The sequence below is a fragment of the Zosterops lateralis genome, assembly GCF_965231275.1.
Source record: "Zosterops lateralis genome assembly, chromosome: 10".
In the NCBI taxonomy this organism is placed as follows: domain Eukaryota; kingdom Metazoa; phylum Chordata; class Aves; order Passeriformes; family Zosteropidae; genus Zosterops; species Zosterops lateralis.
The window spans coordinates 1,792,455-1,809,280 of NC_139770.1; the positions used below are offsets into that span (position 1 = coordinate 1,792,455).

The 16,826-nt window shown below is 42.8% G+C and overlaps 2 protein-coding genes across 5 annotated transcripts in view; one reads left to right on the top strand and one right to left on the bottom strand.

The window, feature by feature from the left end:
* IFT80 (intraflagellar transport 80) overlaps nt 1-5,991 on the bottom strand; it is a 28,340-nt gene extending 22,349 nt beyond the window's left edge. Inside the window, exons 1-3 of the mRNA XM_083868645.1 lie at nt 5,748-5,991; nt 3,164-3,274; nt 1,279-1,347 (exon numbers count right to left, since the gene is read on the bottom strand). Coding sequence (XP_083724771.1) covers nt 1,279-1,347; nt 3,164-3,274; nt 5,748-5,976 — 409 coding nt within the window. The 5' untranslated portion in view covers nt 5,977-5,991. The remainder of the gene's footprint in view (nt 1-1,278; nt 1,348-3,163; nt 3,275-5,747) is intronic.
* Nucleotides 5,992-9,598: 3,607 nt separating this feature from the next.
* The window catches only part of SMC4 (structural maintenance of chromosomes 4), a 29,130-nt gene continuing 21,902 nt past the window's right edge, over nt 9,599-16,826 (top strand). The window contains exons 1-5 of one of the 4 annotated variants that reach the window (XR_014590791.1): nt 9,599-9,709; nt 11,805-12,003; nt 13,076-13,254; nt 13,780-13,971; nt 15,560-15,736. Coding sequence is in view for 3 of the 4 variants with exons in the window: in XM_083868632.1 (XP_083724758.1) it covers nt 11,844-12,003; nt 13,076-13,254; nt 13,780-13,971; nt 15,560-15,736 (708 nt within the window). In the remaining variant the exon portion in view is untranslated. Of the gene's footprint in view, nt 9,710-10,847; nt 11,248-11,804; nt 12,004-13,075; nt 13,255-13,779; nt 13,972-15,559; nt 15,737-16,826 lie in introns of those variants that run through there. The other 3 variants (XM_083868632.1, XM_083868634.1, XM_083868633.1) reach the window with 3 other exon arrangements.

Here is a 16,826-nt window from a genome sequence, read left to right on the forward strand (position 1 = left end):
TAAATTCCTCCCTGAGAGGGTTGAGATGGAATTCCCAGAGAAGCTGTGATCCCTGAAAATGTCCAAATCCAGGTTTGGGATAGTGAGAGGTGACCAGGGATGAGCTTTAAAGGTCCTTCCAATCCCAAATCATTCCAGGATTCCATGATAATCTTGTAGGAAATCCATGGAATAAAATTTCCTCACCAAAATGGGACCCAAATACAACATTTCAGTGTAAGGAGAAGGAGAAAAAAAAAGAATTTTAAAGGAATTTAAAGAGAAATAAAGGCCAAAGATCATCAGCCCAAAATATGAGCCTGAAAAGCTGTTTCTAACACAAAGAGTAGAATGTTGGCAAATGGGATATTTTTTTAAAGTTCTGATTATAATAAAGGAAAAGAAAAATTGGTTGAACACAATTTCACCTCCCTGAAATATCAGCATTCCTGTAGAATCCTGATCCCAGGTATGGCCACACTTACAACAGGATCTGTGGGATTCTGACTCTGAATTTAAAGATTTCAAGGCCTCACAAGGTTTTTAAGTTGAAAACACAAATACAAGGTGACAGTTATTCCATGGGGACTCAGCTGTGCTTTTGTACTGCACCAAAAACTTGCAGAAAATATGAAAATTCATATTTCAAATCAGAGCACAGAATTGATAATGCTTTTTTCAAACCTCAAATAAGCAAAATAATGCACAAAAAATTTGACAACATCAACTGAGATCCGCTAAAGAATATGTGCTTTGATTTGAATATTTTGTTTTTTTAATTTTAGTTCAGTTGGTTTATCTTTTTCACCTGCCAAACATTGTAGCAGCATGTGAACTTCCTTAAAAGCACAGAAATGCATTTTACACTCAGTGCTGTGGTTAAAATGCCTTCCCCGGGGGTTGAAAGAATTCAGATCATTTGTTTCAGCCAGAGATAAGGGCCTGACATTTAACCCAAGCCCAGGTGTGTGTGTGGTTTCTTCAAAAATGTCAGAGCCTCCATCTATGAAGTCTGAAAAACAAAATTGAGCTGAGGATCCTTTCACTGAAAACGGCACCAAATCCTCAGGGTGGGACTGAGACTGCTGCCCAAAAATATTGCAACATTTTTAATTTGAAAAATGAATTATTTTTTTTAATTTTATTGAAATGCAACTCTGATTTACATTTAGTTTTAATTAAGGCCTCGACACCCTTGAACAAACCATCACTGCTATATTTAGGGTCTGTTAATTAAATATATTTCAGAATAATTCAAAGGAACAAGTTCTGATGGAGCTTTGAGCAAAATGAACTCACCTTGCTGAGCCAAAGTGGATCTCAGCATTCCACTTTTAGACCAGATTTTCACTTGTCCATCTTCCCCGACTGCAAATGAGCACAGAAATCAAACCAGAAAATGATCACTCTGACAAATGTATTTCTATTTACTCAGGAAACACTTGAGTTAAAATAAATCCAGCTTTTCTTGCAGGTAAATTCCTTTTCTTTAGTTTTCCAAACATGCAATGGGAAGTATATGAAGGAAAAATATTTAAGATTTTTTTTTGTTATGAATAAGTTGTTTTCCTTTCCTGAAAATCCCTTTGAAATTTCCTTTCCTTTTTGAAATTTTCTTTCCTTTCCTTTCCTTTCTTGAAAATCCCTGAATTCTCTTCTGAAGCTGCTCATAGGAAGGGAAAATCCATCATTATTTAAAGTATCTCAAATTCTGTATTTTTGATTCCTTCAGAAGCTGCTTAAAGGAGCCTGAAGGGAGCAGGAGCAGATTTTTGATGGATTAAACTGGAGATTTCACAGCTGATAAATGGTGGAAGTGAAGATAACTCTGAATGGCTTCAATTTTTTACCACAACTGTGTGTTACCAAATAATTCAGTTTATTTATTGAAGAATTAATTGTTAAACACTACACAGCACAATTAGGACTGTTTTGACAGCACAAAATTCCTGGTGTTGGTGTCATTTTTAAAATACTCTGCTCCTTCAATGAGGAAAAAGGTGAAATTAATGGATTATTCCATTCAAATATAATTTATTTACCACATTTCAGCTTTTTATATCCGACCAACGTTGTTTTAAATGTTTAAAAAATTATTTAAAAAATCCCTCAAAATTAAAAATTTTATTTGAAATAGAACTATAAAAATAATTCAAGTGGTGCAGTAGCAATGATTTATTTTACTCCTCCACCAAGTCCAGCTGTGGTAAAAGAGGAGTTGATCTCCTCAGAATAAACTGGAAGTGGTGATGAATTCCCACACTCCCAAAAAAAGTGTCAGTGTCATGCAGCCTCATAAAAAAAATAAATAATAATAAAAAAAGAGGAGATTCAAAAGACAATTTTGACTTTGTCTTTGGAGAAGTTCCTGAGGCAAAGCTGTCTTTAAAAGGAACAATATTTCCATCCCTGTGGGATTTCAGAGGAACAGGCCAGACAAGAGTTCCTTGAAGCAGCATTGCAGAGTCTGGAAATGAGCAGAATAATCCAAAATTATCTTCAGTTTCTTGTGGCCTGAGCTGGATTTTGTCCAGAGGAATCAGCTGTGCTCCATCAGCAGGAGGATGACACCAGCAGAAACCCCAGCAAGGAGCTCAGCAATGGGAATTTCAGCACTTCCCCTCAACACCCAGATGGAATTTGGGACAAAAAATTGCCAAAAGTAACTGGTTAATAAAAGATTTAGGGGGAAAAAAATGGTGTGGAAATGAAGAAATTGTGGGGTTACTCCCACAGCATTAATATAAACAGGCTGTAGGTGATAATTATTGATAATTGAGGAATAAAGCACAGGAATATTCAAGATTAATGAACCTTTTTGGCTAAAAAAAAACCCCAAAATGTACCAACTTAGCAACTTTTTCTTGTAACAGATAGAAAAAAAAAGAAATCAAATATTCTCCTTTCTGAAGTTCAGAAGAGCCACAAAACCACCTAAGCACTCTGATATTAAAACATTTACTTTCAAGGAGTTTGGATGACTTAAATGAAAAAAGAGAAATATTTTTACTAGATCTAATAATTAAAAATGGACAACACTGAGCTAAAATAGCATTAATTGAATAGTGCAAAATGAACTCCTAATAAACAAAGTGATAACAACCTCTGTGATAATTAAGACCAAAAAAAAAAGTAGATTATTATTTTAGTTTTTAAAGTATTTTATTAATGTAGAAAAACTCACCTGTAACCAGGGCTGTTCCCTCATAATTCCACCTTCCTGCAAGGACAGCTCCACAATGTGCTTCTACACTTTTCTCCACTCTTCCCAGCTTGGAAATCAAATGGAATTTCCCTAAAAATAAATAAATAATAAAAAAATACACAGTGAATATAATTCACATAATTACAAATAATTAGTTATATAGTAAATTATTAATTAATTACCTTATGTGTTATTACAGCAGTGCTGGTATCTTCTGTGGAAAACACACACACACAAAGCAAGAAACCAACAATATAAAAAGAAAACTTCCAATTGTTTCTCAGAGCTCAAATGAGAATTATTCCTCTCCCATGCTGGAGCTGGGGTGGAATTCCACAGCAGCCAGCCCCAAAGTTTGTAATGATTTCAACAGAAGGATCAGGAAGTTTTTTTCTTCCCAAATAAGGGATGCTGCTTAAATCCAGGAAGATCAGATTTAAACTGGAGCAAAGAGCAGACAATGGAGAGCTTGGAAATATGAGCAGCCCAGTAACTGAAATGAGCTACTTCAAAAAATCAAATTATTTTTAGCATTATTTGATCTGAGCTGCCAGACTGAACCACTGCAAGGAAGCTCCTGAGTGACCAGAACTTTTGGCACAATAATTCAGTCAAATCTCTGCCAAGGCAAGATCTCCAAGGAAAAGACTTTTAACATTGATTTAAAAAGAAAAAAATTCTATGGTTTGGATAAATCAGTTTAATGATTTACACATTATTTAAAATATCATGGAATCCCAGACTGGTTTGGGTTGGGAAGGACATTAAATCCCAATGGGCAGAGACACCTTTCACAGACCAACAATTCCAAATTGTTATTAATTAATGCATTCCATTAATTTAGAACTACAAAATAGAATTTATCTCATTAATGTATCACTTATTGTATAGAACATCCCTCAGGTCTGGATTTTCATGTTTCTTGTATGAGCAATAAACGGATTTAGAGGAATTCAATGTTATTTTCTCCAATTCAATTGCTAAAATGGCTTTTTTTCTGCTTTTACATTAAAAACTTTTATTTTCTGGTAAATAAATCTTTTATTTGCTGCACTTTTTTCCATGCAGTGTCTTTATTCCATCTTTTTCACTGGAGAATCCTTAAACCTCATCTCCCAGGACCAGGAATATTCCCATCACCTACAGGGCTCAGCATGAAGTGCTTTTTCAGGATATAAAGAATTATCACTTTTTCCAGGATATAAAGAATTCCATGGGATTTTATATATTCAAACAGCTTCCACTGATCTAATCCAGAATCCCAGAATATTTCTGTATTCTGAATTTCTGTAAGCAATTCCTCAGCTCATAAGAGACAAATGAAATTCCAGTGGAAGCACAAGGAGCTGAGAAAGAACTAAAAGCTTTGGTGAAGTCAAAATATCAGGAAAATGGGGAAAGTATCAGATAAAATCCTGATATCAAGGGAAAACTCAACTATTTTCCCAATCTTTGGTATCTTCTCCCACTCCACAAGCTCCTACTTCTCTCACAAAGCCCTTCCAAAGAGGGAAACAGAGGAAATTGTAGCTGAGCAGGGAAGAACATGGTTACATGTAAAAAGCAGGATCAACTTTCCAGAATTCCTCTGGAAAAAATGTCATCATCACTTAAAACTGGATCCTAATCCTTCTGCAGAACAGGGGAGATCAAGTTTTCATGGATATCAGCTTTGCTTCTGCAACTTCTTTGCTTTTCCAGGAGGGGAATTTACAATTGCTGACAGTGAAATGCTTTTTCCATGGAATTCCCACAAGGAGGTTTCTCCATTTCCATGGATTTCTGTTCTTCAGTTGAGGGAACAGAGACTTTCAAATTACAATTTACTACACAAAAAAGGAGAAAATTTTAGCCTGCAGTAGGTAGAAGTGATTCATCTTAATCTCTTGGTCCTTTATTTTTATTAAATACTGAAATCAGAACTGTTCTCAACCTGAGAATGACTAAAGGAATTTCCAGTGAGGGATTCCCAGCCTATGCAAACACAGAATATAAAATATTTATGTTTTATTCATTAACTTCCATGGACTCTTAAATGCTGATCTAATATAAAGTTATCATTAAAAATGAAAAAAAAAACAAAAAAACCACTAATGATTTCTGGTTAATTTGAAGGTTAAATCCAAACATATTCTTCATTTTTTGTTAAAAAATAGCAACAAGACCAATGTCAGGAGGAACTAAAAGAACAATATCCCCCAGGAGATGCATTTCAGAAGAAAACCCAAGGGGACTAAATTTACATTTGCTCTGATTTCAAACATCTGCAGTTCAACTAGGAATTAATGCAACCCTGTAAAGACATTCTGCTCCTTTTCCATTGGATTCAGCAAATTTCCAGGAATCCTTATCACAGAGGGCAGGAAAATTGCAGGAATTATCTGGTGCAGGAAGAAAAATCTGGCTGGCTGCAAAATCTTTTTGGGGAGAAGAGAAAGAGAACAAAACCATCCCAAGCAATCCTCAAAATTCCTTGCTCCCCAAAGAATGGCTTGTATTTGACTGACATGGGTATGAAACAAGAAATATTTTAAATTTTCCTACATATTCAAAAGTGCTTTACCATCAGAACTGGTGAGAACAAAGCTCTCAGCCTGGGATTGCTTCTTCCCACCAATCCCTCTGGGAAACCAGTGCAGATCCAGGGGATAAACATCATCTGGGAGCTTCACCACCCGCGTGGCCTCGCTGGTGACGGGGTTCCACCTCAGGATCTGGTGGTCGTCACTGCAGGAGAAGAGTTCATCAGCTGTTGTCCACCCCACACAGCTCACCAAGTCCTTATGTTTCATTTTGTTAAGGAATCTAAACAATTAAAACTGTTACAAATAATCAAAAATCCCATTTTGGCTATTCAGAACCGAAGGGATGTTACAGGATGATTATTTTGATCAGATCGCGTGGAATGTTTTATATTTTTTGCTCTTATGTGGCAAGAGCTGGGAAAAATTTAGCCAAAAATAAAGCAATTTTTCATGTTTAAAAATAAAAAAAAAAATCATGATGCAAAGTTGTCAAAACATGGCTAAAAATGTTGGGTTAATGGTCAAAATGCAAAACATCCAACCACCATTCAAAGGAGCTGGTTTATTAACACCACATCAGATATAAGTGTTCAATAAATCTTAAAACATTGTCCTGAAAGGCTCAATGACAAAGGAAAAGCAAGAAAAAAAAAAAAGCTATCTGCAATTTACTAATATTTTACTGTAATTTCAACAATAAAAAAAGTCTGGAAGAGTCTATTCAGAATGAACATGATGTTCCATTTTTTTTTTTTTTTTTCTGTGACAAAGGATATGTTTTGGCTCCTTTAAAAGGGAAGTTTTCAGTCTCATCTCAGCTGTTCAGATGGAGCATTAAAACCATGTGTTATAACTGTAATAAAAGAAAACAAACACATAAATATGTATAATTAATATAATATATATGCACACACAAGCAGCCAAAATTAAAAAAAGGAGACATTAAATTCATTAAAATGAAGAGTTCTGAAGTTATACTGCATCACTACTGGTGAAAAATAAGCACCAAGAAATACCTGAGTTTAAAGAAAATTCTGTTTTCACATTATCCAACTGAGTGTGGCCAACTTGAAGAAAAAATGATGCTGTGGACAGTGAATTCTTGGATAAATAAAGTTGGAAAAGACCTTTAAGATCAAGCCTGAAACATCAGAGGTTGGAGCACTGGACACACAGCCAGGAAGGGAAAAATCTGATATTTTCCTTTCAAAGCCCAGAACTTTATCATAATTTTTAATTCATTTTAATCACTTTGTAGTGGCACTAAAAGGCTGAACACCCACCCTGGGTCACCCACAGGTACATCCATCTCTCCCAGCCCACGTATTCCCCACATCCCAAGGAATGCAGCAGCGGCTCCGCTGGAGTCTTAGCAGAGATGTGGCAATAAGCAGGAATTAAACCCAGGAATTATCCCGGCTGGGAGAAGCCAAAGCGCCTCTCACGCCTCCTCCTTTCCCCATCCGGAGCTGCCGGCCAGGAGATGAGGATCAGGGACGGCGGAGGAGAGGGAGCAGGAGCGGGATGGGGGAGGAATTTGGATTTGGGGATGCCAAAGGCGGGATGGGGGCAGCGCGGGGAGGGAATGACAGGGGGAAGGGAAGGGAAGGGAAGGGAAGGGAAGGGAAGGGAAGGGAAGGGAAGGGAAGGGAAGGGAAGGGAAGGGAAGGGAAGGGAAGGGAAGGGAAGGGAAGGGAAGGGAAGGGAAGGGAAGGGAAGGGAAGGGAAGGGAAGGGAAGGGAAGGGAAGGGAAGGGAAGGGAAGGGAAGGGAAGGGAAGGGAAGGGAAGGGAAGGGAAGGGAAGGGAAGGGAAGGGAAGGGAAGGGAAGGGAAGGGAAGGGAAGGGAAGGGAAGGGAAGGGAAGGGAAGGGAAGGGAAGGGAAGGGAAGGGAAGGGAAGGGAAGGGAAGGGAAGGGAAGGGAAGGATGGGGGAGAACCGGGGAGGAAAACTGGCGGGATGAGGAAGGGAATGGGAAGGGATGGGGGCAGAGCAGGAAAGGAAAACAGGATGGGGGAAACGGGGAGGAATGTCACAGCTGGATGGGGACACCGCGAGGAATTAATGCCCCACAGCTGGATGGGGACACCGGGGAGAAATGTCCCACAGCTGGATGGGGACAATGTGGAGGAATGCCCCACAGCTGAATGGGGGCACCGGGGAATGTCACAAATGGATGGGGGGACCGGGGAGGAATGCCCCACAGCTGGATGGAGACACCGGGGAGGAGGGAATGTCCCACAGCTGGATGGAGACACCGGAGAGGGAGGAATGCCCCACAGCTGGATGGGGACAGCGGGAAAGGAGGAATGCCCCACAGCTGGATGGGGACAATGTGGAGGAATGCCCCACAGCTGGATGGGGACACCGGGGAGGAGGGCATGTCCCACAGCTGGATGGAGACACCGGAGAGGGAGGAATGCTCCACAGCTGGATGGGGACAGCGGGAAAGGAGGAATGCCCCACAGCTGGATGGGGACAATGTGGAGGAATGCCCCACAGCTGGATGGGGACACCGGAGAGGGAGGAATGCCCCACAGCTGGATGGAGACACAGGGGAGGGAGGAATGCCCCACAGCTGGATGGGGACACCGGAGAGGGAGGAATGCCCCACAGCTGGATGGGGACACCGGGAAGGGAGGAATGCCCCACAGCTGGATGGAGACACAGGGGAGGGAGGAATGCCCCACAGCTGGATGGAGACACAGGGGAGGGAGGAATGCCCCACAGCTGGATGGAGACACAGGGGAGGGAGGAATGCCCCACAGCTGGATGGGGACAATGTGGAGGAATGCCCCACAGCTGGATGGGGACAATGTGGAGGAATTAATGTCCCACAGCTGGATGGGGGGGAATGCCGAGAGGAAAAAGCAGCCGCCAGAACGGGGCGGAAAAGGACACACCAAACCCTCAGGGCAGCCTCAGCCCCCACCGCCCGCTCTCCGACTCGCTTTTCCCTCCTTTTCCACCTTTCCAAGAAATAGTTTATCCAACCCCTCCTGAGGGCCGCCAGCAGCCCGGGGCTCCCCGCCCTGCCCTCAGCCGTCCCCCGGAGCTCTCCCTCCCCTCCACCCGCCCGTCCCACGCCCGGCCGGGGGTCAGGGCTGCCGACCCTGTCGCCCACCGCGGCGGTGACTCAGCCCCGGGGAGGGGGCCGGGGCCGCCGCCTCCCCAGCGCGCCTTTACCTGCGCGGGCAGCGGCAGGGAGCGCGCAGAGCTCCCGGCGGATCCCCGGGATGATCCTGCTCCCGGTGGATCCCGCTCCCGGTGGATTCCCGGGATGATCCCGCCTCTCTCTCTCCCTCAGCGGCGGCGGCTCCCGCTCCCCCCGCGGCCAAGCGCCGCCGTCTCTATGGCGACTTCTCGCGAGATTTCATCCTCCTCCTCCTCCTCCTCCTCCTCCTCCTCCGCCACCTCACGGCTCCCCCCCCCCCCCAAGGTGCCACGGCGCCACCCGTTAATTAATTAATTAAACCCGCTTCAAATTCGCCGCGCTGTCACCATTTTTTAAAATTTTTTTTCTCCACGCGTAAATTTTTTTTTTTAATATTTTTTATTTTTTTTTTTTTTTTTAAACCAGCGCGCGGTCACCCGGCAACCCAAAGCGCTCCGCCCACTGACCTACTTCTAAAATTAAAATTAACCCCTTTTCTCCTCTGCCACGGCATCGAGGCTGTTTGACCGCGTCGCTTTCACCCCTTAAAACCTTCCACTTCTCCATCTGTGCCCAGAGCAAGCCGCTCCCGGCGGGTTTGTGGGCGATTTTTCCCCTCCCCTCAGTAACGAACACAAGATGGCGGGCGGGGGCGGCGGGGCCGTTCAAACCCGCGGGCCCGGCCCCGCCCGTCCCAGCCTGCCCCGCGCTTTTCTAACGAATTTCGGTTCGAGTTCGCCGTTTCGGCGCCATTTTCGAGTGTGGAAGCGGCTGAGCGGTTTTTTTTTTACAGCGGCCGGAGCTGCCCGGAGCTCCTGGCCGGGGCACGGAGCCGCCGGGAGCGGCAGGTACGAGCTCGGTGGGAGGGAAGGCAATGGTGGTTCAGGCTCAGGGCGGTGGGGTTGGGGGGATGGTGCTGATGTGGAGAAAAAAAAAGAGATGCTGGGAGAGTTGAAGGGTGCTGGAGTGGAGATGAGGATTTTGGAGGGGAAGGTGCTGAGGGGAGAGACAGGCGGTGCTGAGGGGGCAGGCGGGGGGTGCCCAGGCCGTGGCAGGGGGAACGGCGGGTTCTGCCCCGCGCGTTATTTCCCCATTTCCCTCCCCGGCCGGAGGGAGCAGCGGCTTTCCCCGGGCCGGGCTGTCCTGCCGGGCCTTCCCCCGACGGCTCCGGGCTCTGAGGAGGCTCCCGGAGGGGCTGAGCAGCCCCAGGGCTCCGCTGTGCCCTCAGGGACCCCCGGCTCGGAGGATGGGGAAGTTCAAAGGCACATTTGAGTAGCGGAGAGACCCGATTTTAATCTGTTTAGAGCCTTTAATGTGCCTTCTAGCCCCGGCTCTGCCTGCTGCTTTGGTGCTTGACGGATGGGAGAAAAATCCCAAGAAAGTCTTTAATGATTCGCTTAAAAGAGCTTGGACTCGATGGATCTTTTATTCTGGGATTCTGTGACTTTATTCTGGGATTCTGTGACTTTATTCTGGGATTCTGTGACTTGGAAAGAGCGTGACAAGGGCGCAGTCCGGCTCTTTAGGCTTTGAAAAAACCCCCCCAGATTTGTCACTGACAGGGCTTGTCGCGATCAGATTTAATCGGTTAATAAGGAAGTTTTTTCTGCCCATCTCCGACTCTTTTTTTATTTTTTTTTTTTTCGCCATCCCCGTAAGGAAAACGGCGCTTGGCAGGAGAGATGCTTTTAGCAAACACCTTTGGAGTTGGCTCGGGGAAAGGGAGGGGCTGGGCACGAATTTGTTAAATTTGTTCGAGGCTATGTGGCAGCTGATTTATCGCGATTTAAAAGCTCAGGTCAAGTAGTTCGGCTTGTTCATTCTGCTGAAGTGTCCCGAGGAGTGTGAGGGGGAAGGGTTGGGAAGGTAAATAGGTCTATATTGCACAATTCTGTTGGAGTGGAGCAGTTTGATGGGGGGAAAAAATAAATAAATAAATGTGCTTTGAGAGGCTGTAATTGTCCGCGACAGCCATTGCGGAACAGTTCTGAACGGGGGCATAGAGTGAAATTGCCCGAAAATGAGTTTTGTCTCTCATTTCCCCCCTCCCCCTTTGTCCCGAATGAAGGACTCTCATCAGAGTGTGGGCTGGGGGTAGGTCTGAAAACGTCAAATGATTGGCACCAATTGTAAGATGACTTTCTAACCACGTCAGTTTTTTTTTATCTTGTGAGAAGTAAACTTTCTCATGTCTGGTTTTTTTTTCTGCGAACTCACTTCGCCACTTGCTGCGATTTCAACTCTTTTTTTTGCGGGGGGAGAGTTTCGCTCCTCACTCGTCTTTTCTTCTCCTCGGGTGCTTTTTCTCTTCACCCGTTTGGGGAGCTGATGGCTTTTGTAATGCTCCTCCTTGCTCGGATCGCTTTAACATCCCAGCTACATGAAGGTATTTCTTTTTTGCTTTCTCTCTGAAAACGCTGAGTGCTGGCAGGAGGTGTTGTGTTGTGTTTTGTGAGCAGACTGTGTCGATTTGAATTATTTAAGAGTCAAGTCTTTGCTATAATCACGCAGGGCTTTTGTTTCTCTATCTGTTTATCAATCTCTCTATAGCCATAAAAATATTTATTGAAAGTAAAACGAGTGTCAGGTCTGAGATATAAGGAGTCCTTCCAGGAGAGCAGAGATGTGTCTCCTGGGCTTGTTATTCAATGTGTGTTTAACTCTTTTGCCCCCAACACCAGGGAGCAAAGTCACTGCCCCAAGAGTTGGCAGCAGGTAGATCCACTCTGTTAATACAGATTAGGCTCAGCCCCTCCTTTTGGCAGTGATGTATCTTAAAATATATCTAAAATATATCCTCACGAAGCTCACCTCGATATTTTGTTTCAAATTTGGATTTTTGTCTGAAGTTTCTAAACGAGCAGAGCCTGCGGGCAGAGAGGTGTGGAGGTGAATTCCCGGCGGGGCTGGAGATCACGGCGTTCGTTCTCTTGTTTGTGGCAGCAAAGGAGATAAAGGCCCGCAGTTGTTTGATTGCTCGGGATGGAAGGGGAGCAGCCCAGAGGGACCGTGCCAGGCAAGAGCACCAAAAGCTCCACTGCGGCCCGGGGGAAGGGCAGGGAGCCCTCCCAGGAGTCCGACACGGACATGGAAATGGAAAACGAGGGCGCCAGGAGGGAGCCTGACAAAGAACCTCCCCAAGGTAGGTCTGGGCTGGCTCTGCTGGTGCTGATGGAGCCTCCTTAGCACCAGCTTCAATTCCCCACTCTTATTCCCTTGTACAAAGCAACGCTGAGACCCCTGGCAATTTCAAACTCTGCTTTTCAAGTGCTCAAAAGGGCTTGCAAAGAGTTAAAGGGCTTGGCCCAGTACAAGTGCAAAAACAATTTGTAAGACTTTCTCCTAATGAAGCCGATTTCAGAGCTCTGATCTGCAACATTGTGCTTTAAATTGCAGGATTTTTCAAATTTATAGGCAGCCAATGGTATGGGATTTCTTGGAATGGAATAAATGTCAAGTTTATTTACTTAACTCTTAAAATGATTTGACTTTCTTTTTCATGAAGCAGTGGATTTTCTTGAGTTCCTCCAGTTGAGCTTTAGCAGAGAAACTGTTCTAACAGCAGCTGTGTGACTTTTTAGGGAGCCAGATGTGCATTGGTTAAAGGCAGATCTTTGACAAACAGATGAATACATTGAAATTGGTGGTAAAAAAAACCCGCTGCCTGTTGTCAGGAGGACTTGCTGGTGCCTGGGGAAAAGCTGCTCTGCTGATATCCAGGGGGCCAGTTTTTGTTTTCGTAACAAACTTCCTGTCTTTGCAGAGCAGCCGTGCTGTCATTGCAGCTTTCAGAGCTCCCCAAACCTCTCAGAGTGACTCTGAAATGTGTCTTTGCACTCACTCATTAAGGAAGGCTTTGCCTGCTTCACATTTGTGGATTTATTGTGATGGTTGGAGCTGTTGGAATTGCAGGGGGCCTGTTAAAGTGTGTTGGGAGTAAAGGTTACATAATGAAAGAACAAACCCAGCGATGGGACATCTTAAGTAGCTCTTAAAAAACATTTTGTTTGTGGAAAGAGGAATTTTAATTTCACTGAGCTCATATTAATGATTACAGGCCGAAATGTAGTTTGGTTCAGGCAGAAGTGATGTTTGCTTTTTTTCAGTTCAACATTTTAAAAGGTGTCAAATCATTGAGAGCTTACGGGGTTGTTGTTTTTTTTTGTCTTTCTTTGTTTGTTTTTTATCTTTCCATTTATTTGGATGGGTTTTAGCAGGCTCAGAGGAGGTGGTGGATAATCGAAGTTTAGAAGAGATTTTGGGTAGCATCCCTCCTCCCCCACCTCCAGCAATGACCAGTGAACCTGGTGCTCCTCGCCTCATGATCACTCACATTGTAAACCAGAACTTCAAATCCTATGCAGGGGAACAAACTCTGGGACCTTTTCACAAGGTATCTTTCTTTTTTTCTTGAGTTTTTTTCTTTTTTTGCTTTTGAACTGTAGCTGAGGCTTCACTGGGTGATATTATTCCTTCCTGTATTTTCATCTAAGCTCACCTCAAAATAACTGAAAAAAATATATTTAAGGTTTAGAAATATTTTGATACTAATGTTCTAAATTAAGCAAAGAAAACACTTAAGTGCAACTTCCCAATGCTGTGCAATTTAAATTTGTCAGCACAGCTTAGAAAAAACTCTCTTTTCTCTTGATTTCGTTTGCTGGAGAACTTTTAGAGCTGTGTTTGAAGAAAGAGAATATTTTTTAGTGCCCACAAGAGACTTACGTGGCTGAGCATGAAACTTTTCTTGTGAGGGCTGTGAAGTGCAGGGAGAGCTGAACTTGATTCTTTTGCTTCATTTTTACCTTGGGCAGCCAAAGCTGAGCCCTCAGACTCTCACACACATGAACAAAATGAGTGATGGGCTCTGGGCAGGGTTTATTTCCCTTTGAGGATGATTTTCCCCCTCTGTGTGCAGCGTTTTTCCTGCATTATCGGCCCCAATGGCAGCGGCAAATCCAATATCATCGATTCCCTGCTCTTTGTCTTTGGCTACCGAGCCCAAAAAATCCGCTCCAAAAAGCTCTCGGTGCTGATCCACAATTCTGACGAGCACAAGGACATCCAGAGCTGCTCTGTGGAGGTTCACTTCCAAAAAATCATTGACAAGGTATGTATGAGTCCAGCTTTTTTTTTATTATTATTATTATTATCCTTTTTAAGGAGCTGAAAAACTTTTTGAATATTTGCCTATTTTTGTTGGAGCTGGGGAAAACTTTGTAGTGTGATTAGTTTACCTTTGGGATGTAAAACCATCAGTGTTAATTAACTTTAAAAATCCTCTGTTGAGTAGTGAAGCTCTTCAAATCTTAATACAGATTCTTTTATTTGCTGCAGGACTTATATGTGGTAGATTTCTGTTTGAAAACAATTTAGAGATTTTTAGTCATCATTTTAAGAAGAACTCGTTTTATTTTGTAATCTCGTTTACCTCAAGTCAATTTATTTCTGCAATTAAAAGAATTTAATAAAAAATTGATAAGTCTATGTTTGGACATATTAGAGATTCTTAAATGTATAACACAAATATATGTATTAAGAAATAAAACCTATTTAAGCAAAACTTTTCCAAGCAGTTAGAAATTATTTTAGGTTGTCTAAATTTAGAAAAATACATAATGAATCTGAAACTTATTTACACTTCATGTACTGTAAACATGCCTGCAGTTTTGTAAAAGATTTTTCAGCAAAAATTCTGGACCCCACATTTTACCACTAAAATTTTTTGAAGCTGATATTTTGTTAGAATGAAATAGAAATAGTTGGAAAATTAAAAAAATATATTTTGCTTGCTGCTTTGTATATTGATAAAAACTTTAGCTTTTTTTTGTTGTTTTATTGCAATTGCAGTACAAAAAAAATATTTCTCTTAATTTAAATTTCTTTTTTGTGCCCACATCCAAACTTTTAAATTTAGGGTGAACCAAAAAAGTGAGAAGTGTACATTGAAATTCCAAAAATGGTGTCCATAAAGTGGCAGCATTTCCAGCCTTTTTTAGAAACTGTTTGAAAAGACACTTATTTTTTTTTATATATATTTTTAATAACCAAATTTAAAAATTAATCAATTTAATTTTTTAATTTTTTTTTTGTTTTGTTTTACTTTGTGTGAACATCCAGAAGCTGAGTTTGATTTCAAACCACTGAACAATTTGAGAGCTCTTGGGGGGTTAATCTGGATGAGTTTTAACTTCTTCAAGCCTGGCACCAGCTTTATTTTGGCCGCTGCTCTGGGAGGTGAATGGAAGCTCCTTTTGAAGCTCCTGATGTCACATTTGTCACATCTTTAATATTTGGCTTTTTTAAAAAAAAAATCTGGTGCAGTTTCTCTTTGGAGCTGGAAATGCAGAGAGCTCTGCATTCCCCAGGGCTTCCCCCAGCAAAGAGAATTAATTTTCATTTCTCCAAGCTCTGACTGATATTAGAGGTGAGAAAAGCATCAAATGAATACAATTCAGGGTATTTTTTTATCCACTTCTCAAATTATTTTCTTTTTTGCTGTTGTTTTTCTCTCTCTCTCTGTTTTTTTTGTTTTTTTTTTTTTTTAAAGATGCAATTTTAAGGCAGCTCCCACTTGTACAACTCAGAGTCCACGATAAAAACATCTCATGATGAAACTTATCTGCTTCATTGTGAAATAGGAGGTGAATCCACAGCTCCAGTGATTGTTTCTCTGGCTTTGTGTTTCCTCAAAGCAGGAAGGAGATGATTACGAAGTCATTCCTGACAGCAAATTCTGTGTCTCCAGAACTGCCTGCAGAGACAATTCCTCCTCCTACTACATCAATGGCAAGAAAAAATCCTTCAGAGATGTTGGGATGCTCCTCAGGAGCCACGGCATCGACCTGGATCATAACAGGTTCTTAATCTTACAGGTTGGTGTGCCAATAAAACCCATTTCAGAGTTGTAATTCCAGTTAAAATGATTAAAACCTGCAGGTTTGAAGTGTTGCCTTGGAGGCCTTGAGGTGCTGTAGCAGCACATCATGGTTTGCATGCTCTGCTCAAGGTGCGAATCATTATTTGCTGCTGGAGCAATTGAAGGCCCAGAAACAGTTGGGGGGAATCCTGCTGGTCCTTTTTCCAGAAGGGAATTGTACTCCTGGGTGCAGGATTAGTACTCCTGTGCTTTTTTCCAGGAGGGAATTGTGATCCTGACTGCAGGACTGTGCTCCTGTGCTTTTTTCCAGGAGGGAATTGCGTTCCTGGCCCTTTTTCCAGGAGGAAAAATTGAATTCCTGTGCCTTTTTCCAGGAAGAAATTGTGCTCCTGACTGAAGGACTGTGCTCCTGTCCTTTTTTCCAGGAAGGAATTGTCTTCCTGACTGCAGGACTGTGCTCCTGTGCTTTTTTCCAGGAGGGAATTGTGTTCCTGGCCCTTTTTCCAGGAGGGAATTGTGTTCCTGTGCCTTTTTCCAGAAGGGACTTGTGCTCCTGACTGCAGGATTTTTGCTCCTGTCCCTTTTTCCAAGAGGAAATTGTGCTCATGTCCCTTTTTCCAGGAGGGAATTGTATTCCTGGCCATTTTTCAGGAGGGAATTGTGTTCCTGACTGTAGGACTGTGCTCCTGTCCCTTTTTCCAGGAGAGATTTGTGTTCCTGTCCCCTTTCCCAGGAGGGACTTATGCTCCTGACTGCAGATTTTTTGCTCCTGTCCCCTTTTCCAGGAGGGATTTTTGCTCCTGTCCCCTTTCCCAGGAGGGAATTGTGCTCCTGACTGCAGGATTTTCAGGATTTTTGCTCCTGTCCCCTTTTCCAGGAGGGATTTTTGCTCCTGTCGCCTTTCCCAGGAGGGAATTGTGCTCCTGACTGCAGGATTTTCAGGATTTTTGCTCCTGTCCCTTTCCCAAGAGGGAATTGTGCTCCTGACTGCAGGATTTTCAGGATTTTTGCTCCTGTCCCCTTTCCCAGGAAGGAATTGTGCTCCTGACTGCAGGATTTTCAGGATTTTTGCTCCTGTCCCTTTC